At 40.9% G+C, this 21,133-nt stretch overlaps 1 protein-coding gene across 1 annotated transcript in view; it reads right to left on the bottom strand.

Annotated features, from left to right (window-relative positions):
• Window positions 1-21,133, bottom strand: part of LCP2 (lymphocyte cytosolic protein 2) — a 33,387-nt gene that overhangs the window by 6,785 nt on the left and 5,469 nt on the right. The window contains exons 2-12 of the mRNA XM_015429467.1: window positions 18,826-18,857; window positions 17,529-17,566; window positions 9,165-9,354; window positions 7,990-8,090; window positions 7,492-7,558; window positions 7,150-7,224; window positions 3,829-3,854; window positions 3,716-3,735; window positions 3,508-3,612; window positions 2,496-2,526; window positions 919-931 (exon numbers count right to left, since the gene is read on the bottom strand). Of these exons, the coding sequence (XP_015284953.1) occupies window positions 919-931; window positions 2,496-2,526; window positions 3,508-3,612; window positions 3,716-3,735; window positions 3,829-3,854; window positions 7,150-7,224; window positions 7,492-7,558; window positions 7,990-8,090; window positions 9,165-9,354; window positions 17,529-17,566; window positions 18,826-18,857 (698 nt within the window). The remainder of the gene's footprint in view (window positions 1-918; window positions 932-2,495; window positions 2,527-3,507; window positions 3,613-3,715; window positions 3,736-3,828; window positions 3,855-7,149; window positions 7,225-7,491; window positions 7,559-7,989; window positions 8,091-9,164; window positions 9,355-17,528; window positions 17,567-18,825; window positions 18,858-21,133) is intronic.

Genomic DNA, 21,133 nt, shown 5'->3' with positions numbered 1-21,133 from the left:
ATATGCTAATGAGTTATGCTAATGAGTCCCCCCTAGCTCTTTTTCTACGAAATGACCCCTGGATGCTGGCACAGGAGGAGGCCTCTGGACACCCACAGAAAGAACTACATTATTGGCAAATAATTCTAAATCCATAACAAATATCTAACAGATTTTACTGGTCTATTCTAGAACATTACTATCACTGGTTGAACTGTGTATTTTCTGCTTCATTCCACAAGGAGCAGAATTTGGTAGCAACTTTAACATACAGAATGCCTATGAGTAGCCTGAATGGTAACCTGAATGGAAAATGAATGGCCTTAATTCCTATGAGATGTCCAGACAGGAATTTTCTTTCTTGGAGGAGGAGGAGGAGGAGGAGGAGGAGATGCAGCAGCAGCTTGTTGTTCCCTTATCATCTGCCTCAGTGCTGAAATTTGCAAACTGGACACATGGGACCTTCCTATGCTTCTATTTTAATGTTTTACTCAAAATTAGGACTGAGGCAAGGAGGAGGAGGAGGAGATTGGATTTATACCCCACCCTTCACTACCCGAAGGAGTCTCAGAGTGGCTTACAAGCTCCTTTCCCTTCCCCTCCACACAACAGATACCCTGTGAAATAGGTGGGGCTGAGAGAGCTCTTTCGAGAACTGTCCTGGAGATAACAGCTCTGAAACAACTTGTAACTGGCCCAAGGTCACACCTGCAGCTGCAGGAATATGCAGAAATATGCAGAAATCATAGCACTTAGGGCTTTGCAGTCAAAGTCTTTATTAATACGGTCATAGACCAGCATAGACCAGATTTGTAAGTGAAAAGAAAGACATGAAGCCTATGGAAGATAAAGCCATTGCACATACCTGAGTATTAATCCAATTCCCTCCCCCAAACGTATTTAATTATAAAAATATAAAAATCATGAAACATTACATACTGACATCTTCCACCTGAAAGAACATAAAATAAGTTCAAATTAGGGCTGTTGCTAGTTTTTAAAAAATCAGTTGATTAATTATATGCATTTTGATTGACTAATAAAAATTCTGCATATTAACAATAGCAATAGGTCTGAAGAACAAGAACATTATTTCTTTTTATGCAGTGTCTTCTTTCTGTTCTACATAAGATTAGACCACCCATGGCCACCCACAGTAGGCTAATGGGTGAATGTTAGTGGATCTCATAGAGAGCTATTCGAAAGGCAATCATTTTAATAATAAGGGACCCAATATTTAGCCACATGATCCTTTTGGTGGTACAGAGGTGCTGCCCTTTTGCCAACATTAGAACATAATTCGTGCCCTGACCTGGATAGCCCAGGCAAGCCCGATCTTGTCAGATCTTGGAAGCTAAGCAGGGTCGACTCTGGCAAGTACTTGGATGGGAGACCTCCTTGGAATACCAGCAGTCAGGAGGCAGGGACAGGCTTTATTCAGCCACCTCCCTGAATATTCTCCAGGCCCCCGGTAGGGGTCAGTCACCAGAGGTCACCATGATTTCCAGGTGCACACACCCAAATGTGCGTGCACATATAAAAATACAAAAAATAAATACCCCCCAAAATTCTTTGTCTCCCTGATGGCAAAGGTTAGCTAAGCCCATCCTTCCTTTGCTGCTAAATAAGTTGTATTGGGGTGCAAACCTAGAGATGGGATGGCCCAGCATCATGCCACCTGGCAACGTTTTGTTGCAGAGAGGGAAATGAACAGTGCTGAGTTAACTAATACAACAACCTTATCCGCTGAGGGCCAAACTAAACATTATGGTTTTGAAAGAGTTGGGTCTGGGTTCCCTGGACCCAACTTGTGTTTCCTGCATCCACATAGCAGCTGCAGGGAACAGCTTCTTTTAAAGTGGGGAGGGGAGAGTTCAAGTTGGGTCCTTGAAAACAGTAAGTTTGACCCAGAGAGGGCTGCTCCCAGACTTCTGCTACCAGGAATATTACCCAGTGGCACAAGAGATGTGGATTTGTGTAAGCTGCTGCTGAGGGTGGATTTTTTTTGGGGGGGGGATTCGGGATATTCTGATCCACCATTATTTTTCTGCAAGGACTACTTCCTAGCTCACAATAATACACCTGGGATGTCCAAATAAGAATATTTTTACAGTTATAGGAATGATGAACTATCACAAGTGGAAAATCATTGTTTTAAGCAGCTGGGTTTCAGAAAGAAGTTGCTCATCACTGCTTAAGAATTATCCAGGAGGGTCTCAGTGTTGTATACAGAAGATGAAAGCATCCCAGAAGCAGCTGCCATTAATAAAGCTATAATCATAACTATACTTTATCTTAACAATCTTCTGCTGGTATGAATCTAGCAATTGCATTCACTAAAAAGGGAACCAGATTCCTGTTGGGGCAAAACAAGATTGAACCTGGCGAGTTCTTGGAATCAGGACTGCTTGGAAACCTTGTTCTAATTGCAGGATATGTAGTATTCAAGTTTGTTTTTTAAATAGGGTTTCACATGTAACAAATACACCACCTACTTTTGTGACCAGTGTACTCACTTCTAACTTTCTTTCAGATGCCTGGCTGTTCCTAAAAGGGGGAAAAAAAATATATATATATACATATACAGTGCAAATAGGCCATTCGTAGGAATCTGCCACACTTCTAAGTGAAGACAAATTGTCTTTCTGTTTTATGGTAGAGTTTGGACTTATATATATAAAACATATATATAAAATGAAATCACATAGTCATTGTCACTTAACTTGAAAGTTGCATCTGACATTTAAATCTAATAAGGCTGACAAATCAATAATGCAAAAAGTTTCAACAGAGTGGAAAATGCATGGCTGAAAAGGGACAATCTTGTCTACTTCCTCTTTCAATTTCAAATGAAGCATTTATATTGCCATAGATTTAGAACAAATTAATTGAGGCCACTTAATGAAGCATTCTCCAAAATGAAAAACTTTTAGAGAGTTTTTCAAGAAATTTTCAGCACCTAGCAAAAGAAAAGTTGCAGGTATTGTAACTTCCAACAACCTCATTTAAATTCAGAAGTTTACACACATTTGAAGTACTATGCCCATCAGAAATAAATCCAGACTGTTCTGGAGTTACATAAACTTTGATAAGATGTTCTTTAGTCTAGAGACCAAAATGATTGCTAATAATTGAATATTTTCCCCCCTGTACCTTTTTCTTTATAAAATTTCTCTCTACCATCCTCACTATGAATCAGGAAAGGAAGGATTACAGAAACTGAAATTATACATGCGATTCAACCCACATTGAGAAAGTTTGCAACCAGTTTTTGAAAAGAAAATACATTGCAATAAAAAAAACACAGAGTGGCTACTTTGGCCATAGAGACAGGGCAATCCTGTGTACTTCCCCCCAGATTATCATATGTAATGTGGCTAAATGTACTGCCCAGTGCCTCTACCCTAAATTGCCCACTCATGCTGGCAAATTTGTACCACTGTAATACCCAGGTTGCCCACATTATTGATCTTAAATCTTTCCCACGGTCATGCTCAATTATTTAAATAAATGTGAATCTCTGTTTACTGTATGGGTGGTGGCATCCTTCTAGAGGCAGGATTATGTCTTTCATGCTTTTCATTTGATGGCACAGGAGGCTTTTGTATCTTTGCCAGCTCTTCTCCTAGAGATCTTAAACAGAAGGGGGGGGGAAGTGTGAGGATTAATTGATTTTCATATGCCATGTCAAGTGGGTAATTTTGATCATTTGTGCCAGATAAAATTAAAGTTTTACCTGAGCTGTGGTGTCAAAGACTGCAAGAAAGTAAGAAACATTTAAAAGAAATGGTAAAGACATTTTTAACAAGAATTAAAATGTGGTAGGATAATATGGAAATGATTTCTTACCATTTCAGAAAGCATTGCTCTTTTGGCTGAAATGAAATTAAAAGAAAAAAGAACATAAGTAAACGTCGTTTGGTTATGGTGGTTTCTCTGATTAGGTTTCATATGGCTGCACTATGATGTAGTTAGAGTACTGCACTGGGACTGGGGATATCAGGATTCAGATCTCCCACTCAGCTGTGAAGTCCACTGGGTGAACTTGGGGCTGGGCTGTCACTCTCTCAGTCTAACCTAACTCATAGAGCTGCCATGGGACTATAGCGAAGGAGAGGAGAATCATGTACTCTGCCCTGGAATCCTTGGACAAAAGGCAAGATAAAATTGTAATGGATAGATATTGGTATAACTTTGATGGAAAATCATAACTTTGGCTCAAGGGGAGCGCATGTAATTGACAGTTCAACTGAGTAGTAAACTTCTCTAACTTGACAGGTCTGAGCATAAGAATACACAGCTCTGTGGTCTGAACACATCTGCGAATGGTGAAATGGTATTATATGCTCCAGGGAGGCAATGACAGATTCAAGATTGCACTGCTGAATATAGACATGGAACTCAAAACTGGAGGTTGAAGATAGAGTTTTAAATGTAATTTCTGTTTTCACAACTCTTATTTTTAAAAAATTGATCACATCATCCCTTTATGAAATATATAAAGTATTTATTTATTTATGCCCCATTTTTCTTCCCTGTTAGTGATATATCATGATGAAGATCCATTCAAAAAGTTGCTATAATAAATGAATTTCACATTGTATCCTCCAGTATGCTTTTGTTTTCATGAAGCTTTTTGATCTTTGTAGATATTTTAACTCTTCCAGAGGGTACCGTACTCAACAGAAATACCCACGATGTTCCAGGGTTACTGGACTTGTACCCCCTGTATTGATAGACTTATTCCTCAGTTACACAAATACGGCTTGCTTATCAGCCCATGGCAGTAGCCCATAGCAATCTTCTGGAGTTTTACTTCTTAGGTTACAATTACTAGTTTTCTAACAGCTAGTAATCCAAGTCTATGCCCCAACCACTGATGCAGAAGAGACTGAAGTGGACCGGTTCTATGAAAACCTACAACACCTCATAGAACTAACACCAAAAAATGATGTCCTCATCATCATAGGGGACTGGAATGCTAAAGTAGGAAATCAAACGGTAACTGGAATAACAGACAAGTTTGGCCTTGGAAAGCAACATGAAGCAGGGCAAAGGTTAACAAAACTAGTCAAGAGAACACACTGGTCATAGCGAACACCCTTTTCCAACAACCTAAGAGGCGACTCTACACATGGACATCACCAGATGGGCAACACCAAAATCAGATTGACTATATAATTTGCAGTCAAAGATGGAGAAGCTCTATCCAGTCAGTAAAAAGAAGACCTGGAGCTGACTGTGGCTCAGATCATGAGCTACTCATTGCAAAATTCAGACTTAAACTGAAGAAAATTGAGAAAACCACTAGGCCATTCAGGTTTAACCTAGATCGCATCCCTGATGAATATACAGTAGAGGTGAAGAATAGATTCAAAGGTCTAGATTTGATAGAGTAGCTGAAAAACTATGGACGGAGGTTCATGACATTGTACAGGAGGCAGCAATCACCACCATCCGAAAGAAAAAGAAAGGCAAGAAAGCAAAGTGGCTGTCTGATGAGGCTTTACAAATAGCAGAGGAAAGAAGGAAAACGAAAGGCAAAGGTGAAAAGGTGGAACAGAGTTTGAGTCCAATGGCACCTTTAAGACGAACAAAGTTTAATTCTGAGTATAAGCCTTCATGTGCATGCTTACACCCAGAATTAAACTTTGTTGGTCTTAAAGGTGCCACTGGACTCAAACTTTTTTCTCTTGCTTGAGACCAACACGGCTACCCACATGAATCTACCTGGAAAATGTTGTTAGTGCTGTTAGACCTGAATTTGGTTCTAATTCTACACACCTGGAACTAACTTCTCAGTAGATCCAGCCAGGGTCCCCTCAGCTAGCAAGCCTGCCAACGGTCCCTTCAAGCCCATTCAAAATACCAACTGCCCTCTCGGAATGGAACTCATGCAAATAAAGCCTGAAATGCATCCACATCTGTCCTCATGGCTGTACCTTTAAGTGGAAACAGAGAAGGCAATTTGTGTTTCGCCAGAAAATATCCATCCGTTTGCTCTTTGCTCTGGGTTTAGGTCAGTGGTTTTCAAATTCTTTCTTCAGGGAAACTTTTTCACATGGACTCGCCTAAAGAGATTTATGAGGTGCATTCTGGGAGCCTAGGTTTTTTTTCACCAAAACAGTAAACATGACTTGGGACTGGAATATCTGAAGGACTGTCTTCTCCCATATGTTATTGCCTGGGAACTAAAACAGGGTGAGGCCTTCCTGACTGCCCCACCAATCAAAGTGGCTCATTTGGTAGGCACACATGAGAGAGGGCCTTTTCAAAGGCAGCCACACAACTATAGAACAATCTCCTCAGGGAGGTGCACCTGGCCCCCTCAGTGTCAATCTTCAGGATGCAGTTGAAGACACAGTTTTTATTGGTGATAGCGTTGAAGCTCAACATAAAAAAAAAACAACTAAGATCATGGCATCTGGCCCCATCACTCCTTGGCAAATAGAAGGGGAAGTCGTGGAAGTAGTGACAGACTTCATGTTCCTGGGATCCCAGATCACCGCAGACTGTGACAGCAGCCATGAAATTAAAAGATGCCTGCTCCTTGGGAGGAAAGCGATGGCGAACCTAAACAGCATGATAAAAAGTAGAGACATCACCCTGCCAACAAAAGTCCGCATGGTCAAAGCAATGGTATTCCCAGTAGTCTTGTATGGCTGCGAGAGTTGGACTATAAGGAAGGCCGAGCGCCGAAGAATAGATTCTTTTGAACTATGGTGCTGGAGAAGACTCTTGAGAGTCCCTTGGACTGCAAGAACATCAAATCAGTCAATCCTAAAAATAATCAACCCTGACTGTTCCCTGGAAGGCCAGATAATGACACTGCAGCTCAAATACTTTGGCCACCAAATGAGAAGGGAGCACTCACTGGAGAAGACCCTGATGCTGGGAAAGATTGAAGGTCAAAGAAGACGGGAAAGGATGAGATGGTTAGACAGTGTCACCAATGCAATGAACATGAAATTGAGCCAACTTCAGAGGACGGTGGAAGACAGGAAGGCCTGGCGTGATCTGGTCCATGGGGTCGCAAAGAGTCGGACTCAACTGTGCGACTGAACAACAGCAGCAGCTAGAAATATATATTTGCCCATGGGTATCTTTTATCAGTGTGTTGTGCTTAGTAAAATGTTAGCTGTTAACTTAAGACCATAAATAATTGCTAACCTCCTCTTAGTAGGTCTCTGTCCAATGGTGGCCCAGATCGATTCAGTGGGGGCTTTTTGCTTCGATCTATAGGAGCTGGAGTGGAACAGAAACATTGCTTCAAATGTTTTGCTAATATGTAATCCCCAACAAAGAATTTCATATGACATCTACATTATAGAAAGTAGAATTCCTCTTTAGAAGTACAGTAATCAACTAATTAAGTATCTGATCTGTTAAGAGGGTTAAGGCAAAGCTGAAAGAAAATACCCCCCCCCCAAAAAAAGATTGCCTTATGTACCAAGCAATGGAAATGTACCAGAGGATGCAATTTAAAAGTACGAGAGAATAAAAGCTACTTACGTTTAAAAGTCTGGATGTTTTTTTCTCTGCTGCTGTCATTGCTTGAAGGTGAAGTGAACAGTGGCTGCTAAAGTAACAGATTCAGTCAATGGTCTAAGTCTTTGCATCGTGATTATGTGATAATAGCTGCCAACCCAGAGATCTGAGAGGTATGAGGTGTCACAGAGCTGCTATTTCACTGTTTTGTAGACATTGTTTTTTTTTAGGGGGAATAGTCTATAGGTGTATATAAAAAAATAAATGCATAGTTTTGAACATGTTGCCAACCCATATCTGACTGACTCGCAGCCTCCCACCTGGAGAGACAGCCTGTAGGCAACTACAAGACAACAACACAAACCATCAAGGATAGTTTCAAAAGTTGGTCTAGTGAATTATACCTGGAAGGTAACAGAAAGTATGTAAAGACTAAATAACTGATAAAATGGTATTTGATAGTTTTCCATTCCTTATCTCATGTACAGATGTAGTACCTTGATATTTAAAAAAACTACATACCCCAGTACCTCTGCCTCCCTGAGCTGCTGGTGTTGGAGAGGGAACAGACCTCTGAGGTGGAACAGGAGGCTGAAGAGATGTTTTAACTGCTGCAGCTCTATCTAAAAAAAAGCAAGAACAGTTAAAGATTTAGATTCCAATCAGATGGGTCTTTAGATTCCCGCCAGGCACAAGTGCCTGGCGGATTTAAAGGTAATGACCAGAAAGCAACATCTGGGAAACATGATCATCCCGTTTTGCCATGCTAGGGAGCTGTACTTAATAGATACTGGTGAAAGTCAAGTGTTTTTGCTTCCCGATGGGCCACGGACAGACTTTTCCCCATCTGAAGGTTCCATCGCGCAATCAGCCCATTGGGATGGTCTGACGTCAGACCATCCTGAGCTGCCATCATTTAAAAAAATTCTAAGTGATATGCACATAAACACGTAAACACGTGACAGCTGCAGAGCTCCACTCAAATGTTCCGGACAATTTCATGTTTCTGAACGGCCTGTGAATTTTATGAACTGTGTTAATTAAAAAAGTACCAAGAGGGAGGTACCACTGGCGGTGCTTTAACCATTAAATTCCGTGCATGCGTGGAAAAACAAGTACATGTTGAGGCACAGATGTGCATGCGCAAACAGAATTTTTTAAAAAACGATTGCGTGGCTCTTTCAGGTGGATGCCATCTAGACAATCCACTGCAGAGTATGCGCATGGTAAGGGGAGCTGTCTGGTCATGCAACTCCGGATAAAAAAGATCTGGATCAAATTACAGCCGGGCCAATGGCGGATTTCGCTGCCCATCTGAACGCACCCATAGAGAAAAAAATATATACCTTCCATGTATTTGATTTTAATTTCAGAGGACAACTAATATTTACATGATGTGGAACACTTTCCCCCCTAGCTACTCAGTTTTGTTTACTTACAATAGGGCACATCTCAACAATCTCTCTCAAACTTCAATTAAAATGAAGTTTTTAAAACCTTATTAGAAAATTATTGATTAAGATTTCTGACTAGCAAAACAGCTCTCTATTCTGCTTCCCCAAAGCTACACTGAGTGTAATCATAAGAACACTTTCCTGAGCATAAGCCCCACTGAGTAAACCAATTTAGAATTGCACTGTGAATCTTCTAACACATTCCTTCATTTAAAGAATGAAAATTATGAGAGCAGATTTTACCTACGTATTCAGAGGGTGCTGGAATTGATTTGGAAGGAAATATAGCATTACGGTGTGTCTCGTCATCATTTGAAGGAGGAGGTTCATAATCCCCATCATTTTCATCTCCTATACTGTCTTCATCATTTGGTGTTTCATAGTCTACTCCAGTTTCCTGGTCATCTGGACATTCATAGTCATCACTGTCCTCCTGTCAAAACAGAAGTACAATAGCTTAACAGCAAGGTTGTGTCTTACACCCCTGTTCTTTGCTGAGAACTGTAAAGCTCTTTATACTCCACATGTATCTACATTTTTTGTTTAAATGAACAACCCTCACAGGTTGGGAAAAACAAGAATTAGGATTACAGTTATATGAGACTACAGCCTGCCACCAATTTTCCCAGTCTATTTTAAACAGAGATTTTAATAAGCATACTATTGCATTTAGAACAAGATAAGATTAAAATGACAGCTACTAAGGCCGAATCTGTTATCCCATGTGGTTTAGAACTGCTGAGCCTCTGCTTTCAAGTTAGAATTAGGGGAGCTGTCTTTTTTCAGTTATCTAATTGCAATCTATTGTTCATCACTAGATGGTCCCTGGGTGTTACTGGAGTGTTCTGGGACTGGAATGAGAGGCCCCACAGTGGAATAGTAGCCCCTGGGGTTAGCAGGAGTATTCTGGGACTGGAATAACCAGCTCCAGAGTGGAATGACAGCCCAGGGGGTAGGAGATGTGTCCTGGGACTATAATGATAGGTCTGGCATTCCAGTTCCAGGACTCTTACTCCAAGGGGCTGTCATTCCACTCTGAGGCCTGTTATTCCAGTCCCAGAACACATCTGCTACCCCCAGGGGCTGTCATTCCACTCTGTGGTCTCTCATTCCAGTCGAACACTCCTGCTACCCCTAGGGGCTGTCATTCCACTCCAGAGCCTGCATTCCATTTCCAGAAAGCTTCTGTTACTTCTAGGGTCTGTCATTCTTACCCCTGTGAACTTAAAAATGAGAAACGCCATGACTACAAGGCAGGAATTGCAACTTTTTGAGCCAAATGCAAGCTCTTACTCGAAAAAGCTGCTGACTGTGCATTCCCCATATCCAGTGATTATAAATTTAATAAACAGATAAATTTCAAATAATTTTTTTTGAGGACTGGTACATAGTAATGAGTAAAATCAGCCATGCAGGAATCAAACCAACAACTCATTTATAGGGCAGGAATTTACCCACTGAGCTAAACACAAGGTCTTGTGTTTTACTGTTGTGTGTGCCTCCTACAGCTCGAAGTAAATCCCCCCCCCCGGTGAACTTAAATATCTCCCATAAAGCAGGGGGGGGTCAAGAAAATAAAGGGTTTGAAAGCAGATAGATAAGTTTTGGAAGATAAGATTTGAGGGCTGGTACTATGAGGAAGTAGAGCCAAACGGGAATAAAATTAGAAACGCCATTTCTGGATTTAAACGTTTTGATTTAAATGCAAGCTCTTACTGCACCAGTAGTGAACTTAAAAATGTTCAGTCGGTCTGTAAAAGGGGTCAAGAAATAAAAGCTTTAAAACAAGATAAAAAAATGTAAAAATATTTTGGGGGCTAGCTAATAAAAAGAGAAAAGAGTTACCGCCTAGTTTTTTGTGTACCACCTGTTAGAATTATTTAAGAACTAGGAAAAAGGCCCGTTGTGGAAATAAATACAATGGCCTCTAGAAAGAGGCTCTGGGCGGGTGCCCTGGCCTTGGACACGCAGTGTCAATTTGCTGTGGTGACCTCAGCAGGGTATAATGACACTGAGTCCACCATTTTCTCCAGAGGAACTGATCTCTGCTACCTAAAGAACAGTTGTAATTTTGAGGGATCGCCAGTCCTCACCTGGAGATTGGCAACAATGGTTCCCCAGAAGGGAATAGTTGGTTTGGAGGGTGGAGTATATAGCTTTGTACCTGTTCGAGGTCCCACGCCTCCTGAAACCTCACCCTCCCCAGGCTCCATCCCTCACATCTCCTGGAGTTTTCCACCTGGAGTTGGCAATCCCAGCCAATCATCAACCTACCTATCTTTCCCCCTCACTCTTCAGCTTTCCACCCCCCACACACCTGCAGCCTCTCCCGTGCTCTGAAGCCCTGACTTCTACGTCACATTGGCTGTCACGGGGGCCACCTCAGCAGCATATAAGGATACAGAGCCCACCATTTTCTCCAGGGGAACTGATCTCTGCCGTCTGGAAAGCAGTTGTAATTCTGAGTGATCTCCAGTCCTCACCTGGAGATTAGACACATTTTACCTCAGAAGAGCAAACTGTTTAGAATGTTAGAGGCAAAAGCCAATCAAGTCGCATATGCAAACGACCTCTGTGTTCCGAGGCAAAGGCCAATGTGGCTGCATATGCAAATAACCTCTGTGTTCTGACTGGCTATGGGGGGGAGAGGAACAGCAAAATGTTTAGAATGTTGGAGGCAGGACTCAGGCAAAGCAGCCAGTGGATATGGAGACCCTCTGAATGACAGATCAGAGAGCGAACTGATTTTGGAGTGTGTGGAATGTTCTAGAGAAGTGCCACCACAGAGTTTTATTTATAAGGGAGATTAGTGGAGCAACGGCTCAAAAATGTCTGCATTAGGTTTACAGCGCAACGAAACCAGAAAGGAGGGGTTAGAGCAGCAAAGAACAGCATTCATTTAAACCAGTGCGGAGCGGCTGTGACGATGGAGTCACTATCAGAGGGTGGGAAACATATGCAGACACTAATTTTTATACTGGCGCACTGCCAGCATGAAACCAGATGCAAATGTAGACAATTTGTTGGGGGACAGGAGTGAAAATGTCAGGAAAGTAGCAAGAAACACACATATGGATTCGACCTATGAAGATTGTGCTTGATTCTGTTTACAGGCAACCTACTGAATCTAAATAGCTGTTTATTTTCTCTCGGGCCTTCTTCCATGCAGTCAGGACCAAGGTCAGATGAATATCATTGAAAATCAAGTAAACAGTAATCAGGCAGGTGGAAAACTAGTGGTCTAGGGGCTGAGACAATCATCTCAGGGAGATTTTTTTTTTGGGGGGGAGGTAGCAGCCTCCCATCTTGCTGTCTGTTAGCTGGCCAGCTGCCAACCTGCTACCCACATGACTGCCACCTCTACTTGGGAGCTGGACGAGAGCAATCTCCCAGACCTCATTTTAAAGCAGTACAGGAATCTGCTCAGTGCCCAAACTCTCTTGTGGCAGTTCAGCCTCTGTTTCTCGTTGCCCATTTTCAGGGCAACCAAAATGGTCGTCAACCTCTTACCAAGTGAATTAATCTCAGAAGCTCTACAGGACTGCTTGTAAACAGAGCAGAGACAATGACTATATAAGGAGGGTTATTTCCTCTAGCTCCTAGGTAGGGGAAACAGCTGAATAGGGGAGGTGGAGTGGCAGCAGATATTGCTGGCTCCTCAGGTAAGCCTGCCACAGCTCAAAGGGAGAACTTTGTGGTCTTTCACAGCAAGAAGAAAGGCAGATGTCTTGAACCATTATATTGGTCAGTGATCACAGAATCATAGAGTTGGAAGGGACCTCCAGGGTCATCTAGTCCATTGGCCTTATTCCCAGATGAGGAGGATTATAGGCTGTATTATGAATGCCACAACTGGTATGTCTAAAATTGTATTCCTGGGGACCAGAGTATAATCTGCAGAGTTTTCAAATCAAGCACTGCCTGGTAAATGAGGCTGCACCTCCCACATGGACCCAGTTTAATATCAAGACGGGGTCCCCTAAACTAGTAGGAATTTCCCCAGGATGCTCTCACATAGAAGTAGCCCACCTGCTGGAATTTCCCAAAGAGCACACTCATTAAAGGGTTTTTGTTCTCAACCTCTTGAAGCTCCCTTATACCCAGGAGTAATTGACTCAAATTTGCAGGGATTAAAACCTAAGGATATAGACTTCTCACTATGCAGCATATCCAGTAATTCTATCACTAGCCCAGGGAATGTCATCCAGCCACTGCACAGCCTTTCATTCTGCCACTCCAACTAAATTTTCCTGTTGTGTGTCCATATTTGGACTTACATTTCCACCTGGATGTCTCCTCTTGCACCTTATCCTCCTATTCCTTGAAAAAGAGCATTTCAACCTCCTCCAACGTTGTAGCTGGTTCTGCTCTCAGAACTTCTTCAACTGAAATCACTGGATCCCCTCGCCCAACTTTCTTCCATCTCTGGATCCACAAATTCTGCAGGTTCTGTAGCTGAGCCTCTTCCCACAACTTTGCAGTTGGTTTTCTGGAACTGCTGAATATATGCCTTCTTATATGCCTAGACCTTCATTCCTCATTGGCAACCCAAACTTCACAGGTGATTTCAGTTTCAGATTTTCCTTCTCCAGCCCCAGACCACAGCACACCACTCTCTTCTCTTCAGGACAGGCAGCAAATGATTTTATTTTCTCCCTTAATTTCCCCTTAGACTCCCCACTTGGACCTCTGTTAGTCAACATTGCTATGATTGCATTACTGTATTGCAGCATTATTTTATGCTTTTGATTTCTTTTGCACTTCATTTTTCTAGTTTTGTATCTTGTTCATGGAATAAAGATTTTATTGATATCATCTTTCTCCCTGTCTTATTTTTCTAAGGGCATCACTCTAGAAAGGGATCCATGTAGACAAAGACTGAAACAGTTCCAACATAGTTACCCTGGAACATCTATGTTGTTCTGAACATGTAGTGGATACTCTGACTATGGCCAACCTGACATGGGGACCAATTTGAGTAACAACTGTGGCACCTTCCAGTTTGCTTGGGCTTAAGCCCTTTTGAAATCACTCGGGCTTCTAAATCAAAACTCCTGAAAAGTATTGGAAGTGTGCAGCTATTAGAGAGTTCTTTTCTAAAACACAGGGAAAGAATTCATTTTCTGGTCCTGCATTGGGCAGTGGGTATGGCCCCTTCCAACTATGATTCTATGACTATTTTTCTTTGCTCATTTTGAAATTTAGATCTTTAAAAAAATCAGAGGTATCACCAGCAGTGTATTTAAGTATTTTTAGAGTATTTTACCCCACTTGTCTCCCCAAATGGGGACTACACCCCAGATGGAAAGAGCCCTGCAACATGTAGTACAAAACATCCTTCTAAGTATTTGGGGTGGATAACTGTATTTTCCAGGGTCCCTAGATAGCTTCAGCCTGCCATAGGTCGGGAATGCAGTGCATCTTGAATGCAATAACACAATATATGTGTGTGTCCAATAAAATATATATAAGGGAGGAACGAAGTCCTTGCAGACAGACCTGCAAAGATGCAAAGGTCATCATGTAAGCTGTGGGAGAAGAAAAGGAGGTAGCTGCTAGACAATGATATTACTGGGGTGAATTTGTAATGAGCTGAGCCTAAATTTTAGTGATGTTTGAGATTTGCACATCTTAAGCGAAATGCTGGCCTGGATGAATCACAAGCCGGAATTAAGATTGCTGGGGAAAAGATCAACAACCTCAGATATGCAGACGATACCACTCTGATGGCAGAAAGTGAAGAGGACCTTAAGAGCCTCTTGCCCAGTGTAAAAGAGGAGAGCGCAAAAGTGGGCTTGAAGCTCAACATCAAAAAAACTAAGATCATGGCATCCGGCCCCATCACTCCTTGGCAAATAGAAGGGGAAGTCGTGGAAGTGGTGACAGACTTCACGTTCCTGGGATCCCAGATCACCGCAGACTGTGACAGCAGCCATGAAATTAAAAGACGCCTGCTCCTTGGGAGGAAAGCGATGGCGAACCTAAACAGCATGATAAAAAGTAGAGACATCACCCTGCCAACAAAAGTCCGCATGGTCAAAGCAATGGTATTCCCAGTAGTCATGTATGGCTGCGAGAGTTGGACTATAAGGAAGGCCGAGCGCCGAAGAATATATTCTTTTGAACTATGGTGCTGGAGAAGACTCTTGAGAGTCCCTTGGACTGCAAGAAGATCAAATCAGTCAATCCTAAAAGAAATCAACCCTGACTGTTCCCTGGAAGACCAGATAATGAAACTGAAGCTCAAATACTTTGGCCCCATATGAGAAGGGAGCACTCACTAGAGAAGACCCTGATGCTGGGAAAGATTGAAGGTCAAAGAAGACGGGGATGGCAAAGGATGAGATGGTTGGACAGTGTCATCGACACAACGAACATGAAATTGAGCCAACTTCAGAGGACAGCGGAAGACAGGAGGGCCTGGCGGGAGCTGGTCCATGGGGTCGCGAAGAGTCGGACTCGACTGTGCGACTGAACAACAACAACAAAGTTTTTTCCTCCCCGTTCACGATTATTTTATCTCCCTATTTCAAACTTCAACATTGTCATGAGTCATAATTGCCTTACTGGTTTCAATGGAAACCAAGCATGACAAACTTTCTCTGGACAAGGATAAGCTGAGCTAGTTGGCTAGATTTTAAAGATGTACTTGGGGCTAAGAATTTTCAGTTGCTTTTACAAATACTTGCCAAATCAGGAATATCAGTCATAAAAGGTATAACTTTTCTGTCCCTAAGACTAAGGCAAGCTGTAAATAATATGTTTTCAAGAAGTGAGGAATCCCTGCCACTTTATAATTTTGGCATTCAAAAAACTGACCCCTGTGAAGATACAGTTCTTTGAAGACAAAAATTATAAGGTAACAGATCCCTTACCTCTTGATATCACATGATGACTCCCCATGGTTTGTACATTTAACATTTTCTTCACCTTTACAAGAAGGTGATCTAAAAATTTCTTTTCACATCAAATAAGATGGGCAAAAGAGTAGCATTTTCCCTTATTACTATAATGTAGAAAATAAGTCTTTTTTCGCCTTCAGAATTTTTCTGTCAGAGTCTGAAGATGAATGTGAAATGACATCTTATTTGATGAGAGGGATTTTTCCATTAAAATTGTGCAAAGAAAACTGATTGGTAAAGTTTTTCCTTTTCATCCCTTGCAATGGTTCGAAATCACTCACTGCTCTATAGAAGGTATCCTGATGACCAGGCTTGCATGATACCAGCTTCAACTGGTTAGCCAGCAATGGCCTTTTCTGGGCAGAAAAGATCTGGCTACTGTGGCGCATGCCCTGGTTACATCTAGATTAGATTTCTACAATGCATTGAACATGGAGCTGTCCTTGAAAAGTATTTGGAACCTTCAATTTGTATAAAATGCTGCAACCAGCGGGCTGACTGGAGTGGGTTATAGGAACCATATCATTCTGTTTTTGGTCCATCTACACTGTTCCGTAATTTCTTTCCAGGCCTAATTCAAAGTGTTGGCAGTGGCACTGAGCTTTAAAGCTCTATATGCTTTGGGACGAGCACACATTAACAACCACCGACTCCCAAGTACCTACCTGATCACTACAGTCATCTTCTGAAACCCTCCTTCGGGTGTCCCCACTGTCTGAGGTTAGACGAGTGGCAATCTGAGAGAGTGTCTTCTCAATCAGGGAACCAAAATTGTGTAACTCCTTCCCCAAGGATATTCACCTGTACTTTTTTTCATCGTTTTATGCCAGTGGGTGAAGACTTTTTTGTTTTATCTGGCATTTCCTCAATAAACCCTCCTTCTTGCCCTGTGTTTTAATTGCTGGTCCTGTGTTTTTATATATTTATTTTATTTTTGGTTTATATTAGTATTATGATTGTTTTATAATATTCTGTTTTTAACTGTTCACCTCCTGGGTGACCCCAATTGGGCATAAAGCCAGAATATAAATTCTGTAAATGAGACAAAGCAAAAGAGAAGACTGTTGAGCTCCATTCTGATACTTGTGTCTAATTCCAGATATGTACCAGTATTAGTCTGTAGCAAGAGTCCCATGGCACCTTGGAGACTTATAAAAAAATTTGTGAGTCAGAACTTAAGATCTGATTACTCATGAAAACTTATACTGGAATACATTTTGTGCCATGGTGCTATCGAACTGCTCCTTTATTCTGCTCTTTCTAACTAATGCTGATAAAATAAGGTCCGACAAAGACTCTGCACCAGTGGAAGCCAAGAAACTTTAAACTTAGCTTCTCATGATATCTCCAGAGATTTTCTCCTACTGCAGCCCTGAAATGCTTGGGAGACAAGGGGCACTCAAGAACAGTATATACCAGGGGAAGAAGTGGGAGTCTGTAGTGGGAGGGGAAACTGGTGAAAACTGCCTTCTTCCTCCACCACTGGCAAACAACCTTTACATTCAACCCAAAGCATTTTAACTTTTAGGATAATCTTGAAGAATAAGGGGTTTTATTTTGTCTTTTTTGAAATAGTTCAAAATGACCAACAATGGATTTTTCATGTGCATAGGAGTATTGTAGTAGTAGTAGTAGTAGTAGTAACAAACTTTGTCATAATTTCTGTCCCTTCAATTGTATAACTATGTTTTTAAGACATACTTACAAAAGAAGACCAGCTATCACCTTCTTCTTGTCCAAACTCTGTAAAAAGGCAACAAAAAGGACTTCTTAATAGCTATACATTTTCAAGTGTACCAATTTGCCACTGTTAGCTGCTAATGTCCTGTAAGGAGAATTGTGGTGAGCATACTGGAGCTAGGGCTTATATTTCACATGTAAATGTATATTACTTGATAACTCAGAATAATTTAATGACAGTCAATTGTTCACAGCTGGATGATTGAATGGGCATTGTATCTGAGGGGATGAGAGGTGATATGAAAGCTCTGTTGATGTTTAATTGGTGGTGGCAGTGCACACATATATCAAATTTCAAGTGATGGACAGACTTGTTTGAATATATTCTTATCTAAAGCAGAGGCATGAACTAAGAAACTAGTTAGAGATAATTTATGAAAACAGTTCCAGCTAAGTTAAGTACCAATAGACTGATGCATTACAAGAGGGTCAACATTTTATCCTAACTGTGGGAAGTGATTAGTGAGAGCAGGTTCATTGGATTCACAATGTAAGAGGATTTTTAGACACACAAATATATGAGTTTCAGGTAACAAATACAGACTAGACTTCTTTCTGTCATGAAAGATACTAATTCAGTCTAAACAATGGGATTTTCCTGTTCATGCTGGGATTAGAGGCTTGAATTAATGCTGGATGATTATTCAATAAATGTATGCTTAGGAAATCCTGGTACTACAGATTTTGTGACCTGGTTATCTTATGTAGTTAGTTTTATTTTATTTTTTAGTAACATGTGTTGTGCCTATAGATAACTTGAATACAGTGGACTCTCTGAAATTTCCCCTACTTGGGAATCTAAATCTAAACGTTTGATTGTTGTAGCTCTAGTACACATTATATATGTAACCATGATAATGTATGTACTGAAAAATCATATAATATCCAGTGTTAAAAAACCCATTGTATAAACACTGGACATGCAAAATTCAAGGAGACAGCTTTAACTAAGCAGAAGTTTTACAAAGGCTGTATCCCCTCTTTGAGCAGCCTTATTTGCGTGCAAGTATTCCCCCAAAATTTGCAAAAGTGCAAACATTCATACACAGCCACATCACCATGGATCACAGGTTTTTTTTCTCCTGATACATTGTAGGTTCTGGTTTAGGAAGTACTGTCAGGCTACGGATCACTTCCCCCCTTTTCAGCCCACACACATTTAAACAGTCATTCCTTCCTGCTGATAATATTTCTCTGAATAAAACCTGAACTTGGCCAGAATAGGGGCCACAAATATGTTCATAAATAGAAAGTTCTTTTACCTGTATTTTGAGGAACCTTCTGTGTACATGTACTGTAGTAACATTAGGGAGAAAATGAGAGCAATTAACATTTTCACTCCTTCATTATAAACTAAAAATATTGAAGGTATAACAATACCTAGTTAAAAAAAACAATTATGCATTTCATTTGATCTCCAACCCATTGCATCAAAATGAGCAAAAATGTGATGCTTGCTATTTTGACATAAACAATCCTTTCAGGGTACTGAACACCCAGAACAACAAACTTGACTGAATTCTGATGAAGAATTAAGAGGCTTGGAACTGTGGCTGAATTGTTTGCTGAACCCTACTAACAAGTCAGTTGATCTTTGCCCCATTTTATGATGTTTTGTGGTTTTACACTGCTTTGAGGTTTTGAAGAAGTGACATAATATTTCTAAATTAAAGAAATATGCATTTGGCAGCTCATGAAGATAGATTATTGAGCAGAACTGTGCAACGTAGGTGCTTCACAAACAGTATTTTATGCATCGAGACCTGGGATCCATCTACTCAATAATATACACATGAATTACATGACTTCAAAACAGTAAAATGAGGGCTATAATCTTATGCACACTTATTTGGTTGTAAGGCCCATTGAATATATACAGACTAGCTTCTGAGTAAAAATGCACAGAATTGTATTGTATGATGTCTAAGGAACAATACTATTAGTCTTGTCAATTACTACTAATCACATAACATAGCTTGGCTGCACATATACCATTCTTGTGGCTGTAGACTAAAAGGATATGATGCCAGTTCCCTTTTCACAATTGTGTGCAGAATAGATTCTGTTCCCCATGAAATATCCAAAAGCTTGGAAAATATAGCAGAGATGTGGTTGCCTTTCAAAAATCCCAGCAGTTTCATCTATATCCCAAGTGACTGGAGTTAAACCAGTCTATCCCCACTGAAGCAAATGAAACAAACATCTGGATTTATTGAAATTAATTAAATAACTTCCTTTCCCTTCCAATGGGGACCCAAAGTGGCTTACATCATTCTCCCTTTCTCTGTTTTATTCTCAGAACAATCATGTGAAGGTAGGCTGACACTGTGCGATTGACCCAAAGTCACCTAGCAAGCTTGTACTGCAGAATGGGGATTTGAACTTCAGTCTTCCGGATCCTAGTCTGATGTTCTAAACAATACACCATGCCGGTTCTCACATACTTCACACAGTACATTCACAGATGCCATGTAAGTCTAAATTTCCTTTCTACTAATTGGCTGATATGCCATTCTCTAGGGATAATCTTTTCTAATTATTATTGGTCATTGATTAAAACGTATGCTGTAACATCACCACTGTATGAGATTCCATTCCAGTTCACCGCATGCTGTAAGAGGGATCTGTCAAGGATGGGCAAGTGGGTGTCAACGTGGCAAATGGGGTTCAATGTGGCCAAGTGCAAAGTGATGCACATTGGAGCCAAAAATCCTAATTATAAATACATGTTGATGGGGTCCGAACAGGCAGAGACTGGCCAAGAGAGAGATCTTGGAGTCATAGTAGATAACTCTCTGAAAATGTTGAGACAGTGTGTGACTGAAATAAAACAGGCCAGTGCTATGCTGGGATTAGGAAGGGTATTGAAAACAGATCAGCCAATATCATAATGCCCCTTTATAAATCAATGGTGCAACTGTCAGAATATGAATATAGAGGTACAGGTGCAGAGATAATGTTTACATGTATAAAGTTAGATTGCGCCTGCAAACTACTTGAGGATTCAAGCTTGATAGATGTGGGCGTGTACTGAGAGGCTCTGTCAGTCTCATCTGTGTGAGGCAGCCTGAACTCTGATTGGCTGTCGCGACTGTCTTGGTCATACACAGAGATTCTAAGAGTGACAGTTATTCAGTTACTCTCTGTCAGTTGGTCTGTCTGTGAGCACAACTGTTGTTAGCTCTATTTTAATCTGTTATTATATACAAAGTTATTGTTTAATCATTCACCAGTTAATAGTTATATAAACACCATTTGACTTAACCGTATTTGGTGTGTTTATTTTGAGTCTTCCACGAAACTCTTTAACAATAGGTATATACCACATACCTTCAACAGCAACCTCATTTGGAATAGTGTGTACAGTTCTGGTCACCACACCTTAAAAAGGATATTATAGCACTGGAAAAAGTGCAGAAAAGGGCAACTAGAATGATAAAAGGGTTGGAACACTTTCCTTATGAAGAAAGGTTAAAGCGCTTGGGGCACTTTAGCTTGGAGAAACGACGACTGAGGGTTGACATGATCGAGGTTTATAAGAGTATGCATGGGATAGAGCAGGTAGGGAAA

Source organism: Gekko japonicus, unplaced genomic scaffold (assembly GCF_001447785.1).
Source record: "Gekko japonicus isolate JY-2015 unplaced genomic scaffold, Gekko_japonicus_V1.1 scaffold212, whole genome shotgun sequence".
Lineage (NCBI taxonomy): Eukaryota > Metazoa > Chordata > Lepidosauria > Squamata > Gekkonidae > Gekko > Gekko japonicus.
This window is presented reverse-complemented; position numbering and strand designations above follow the sequence as displayed.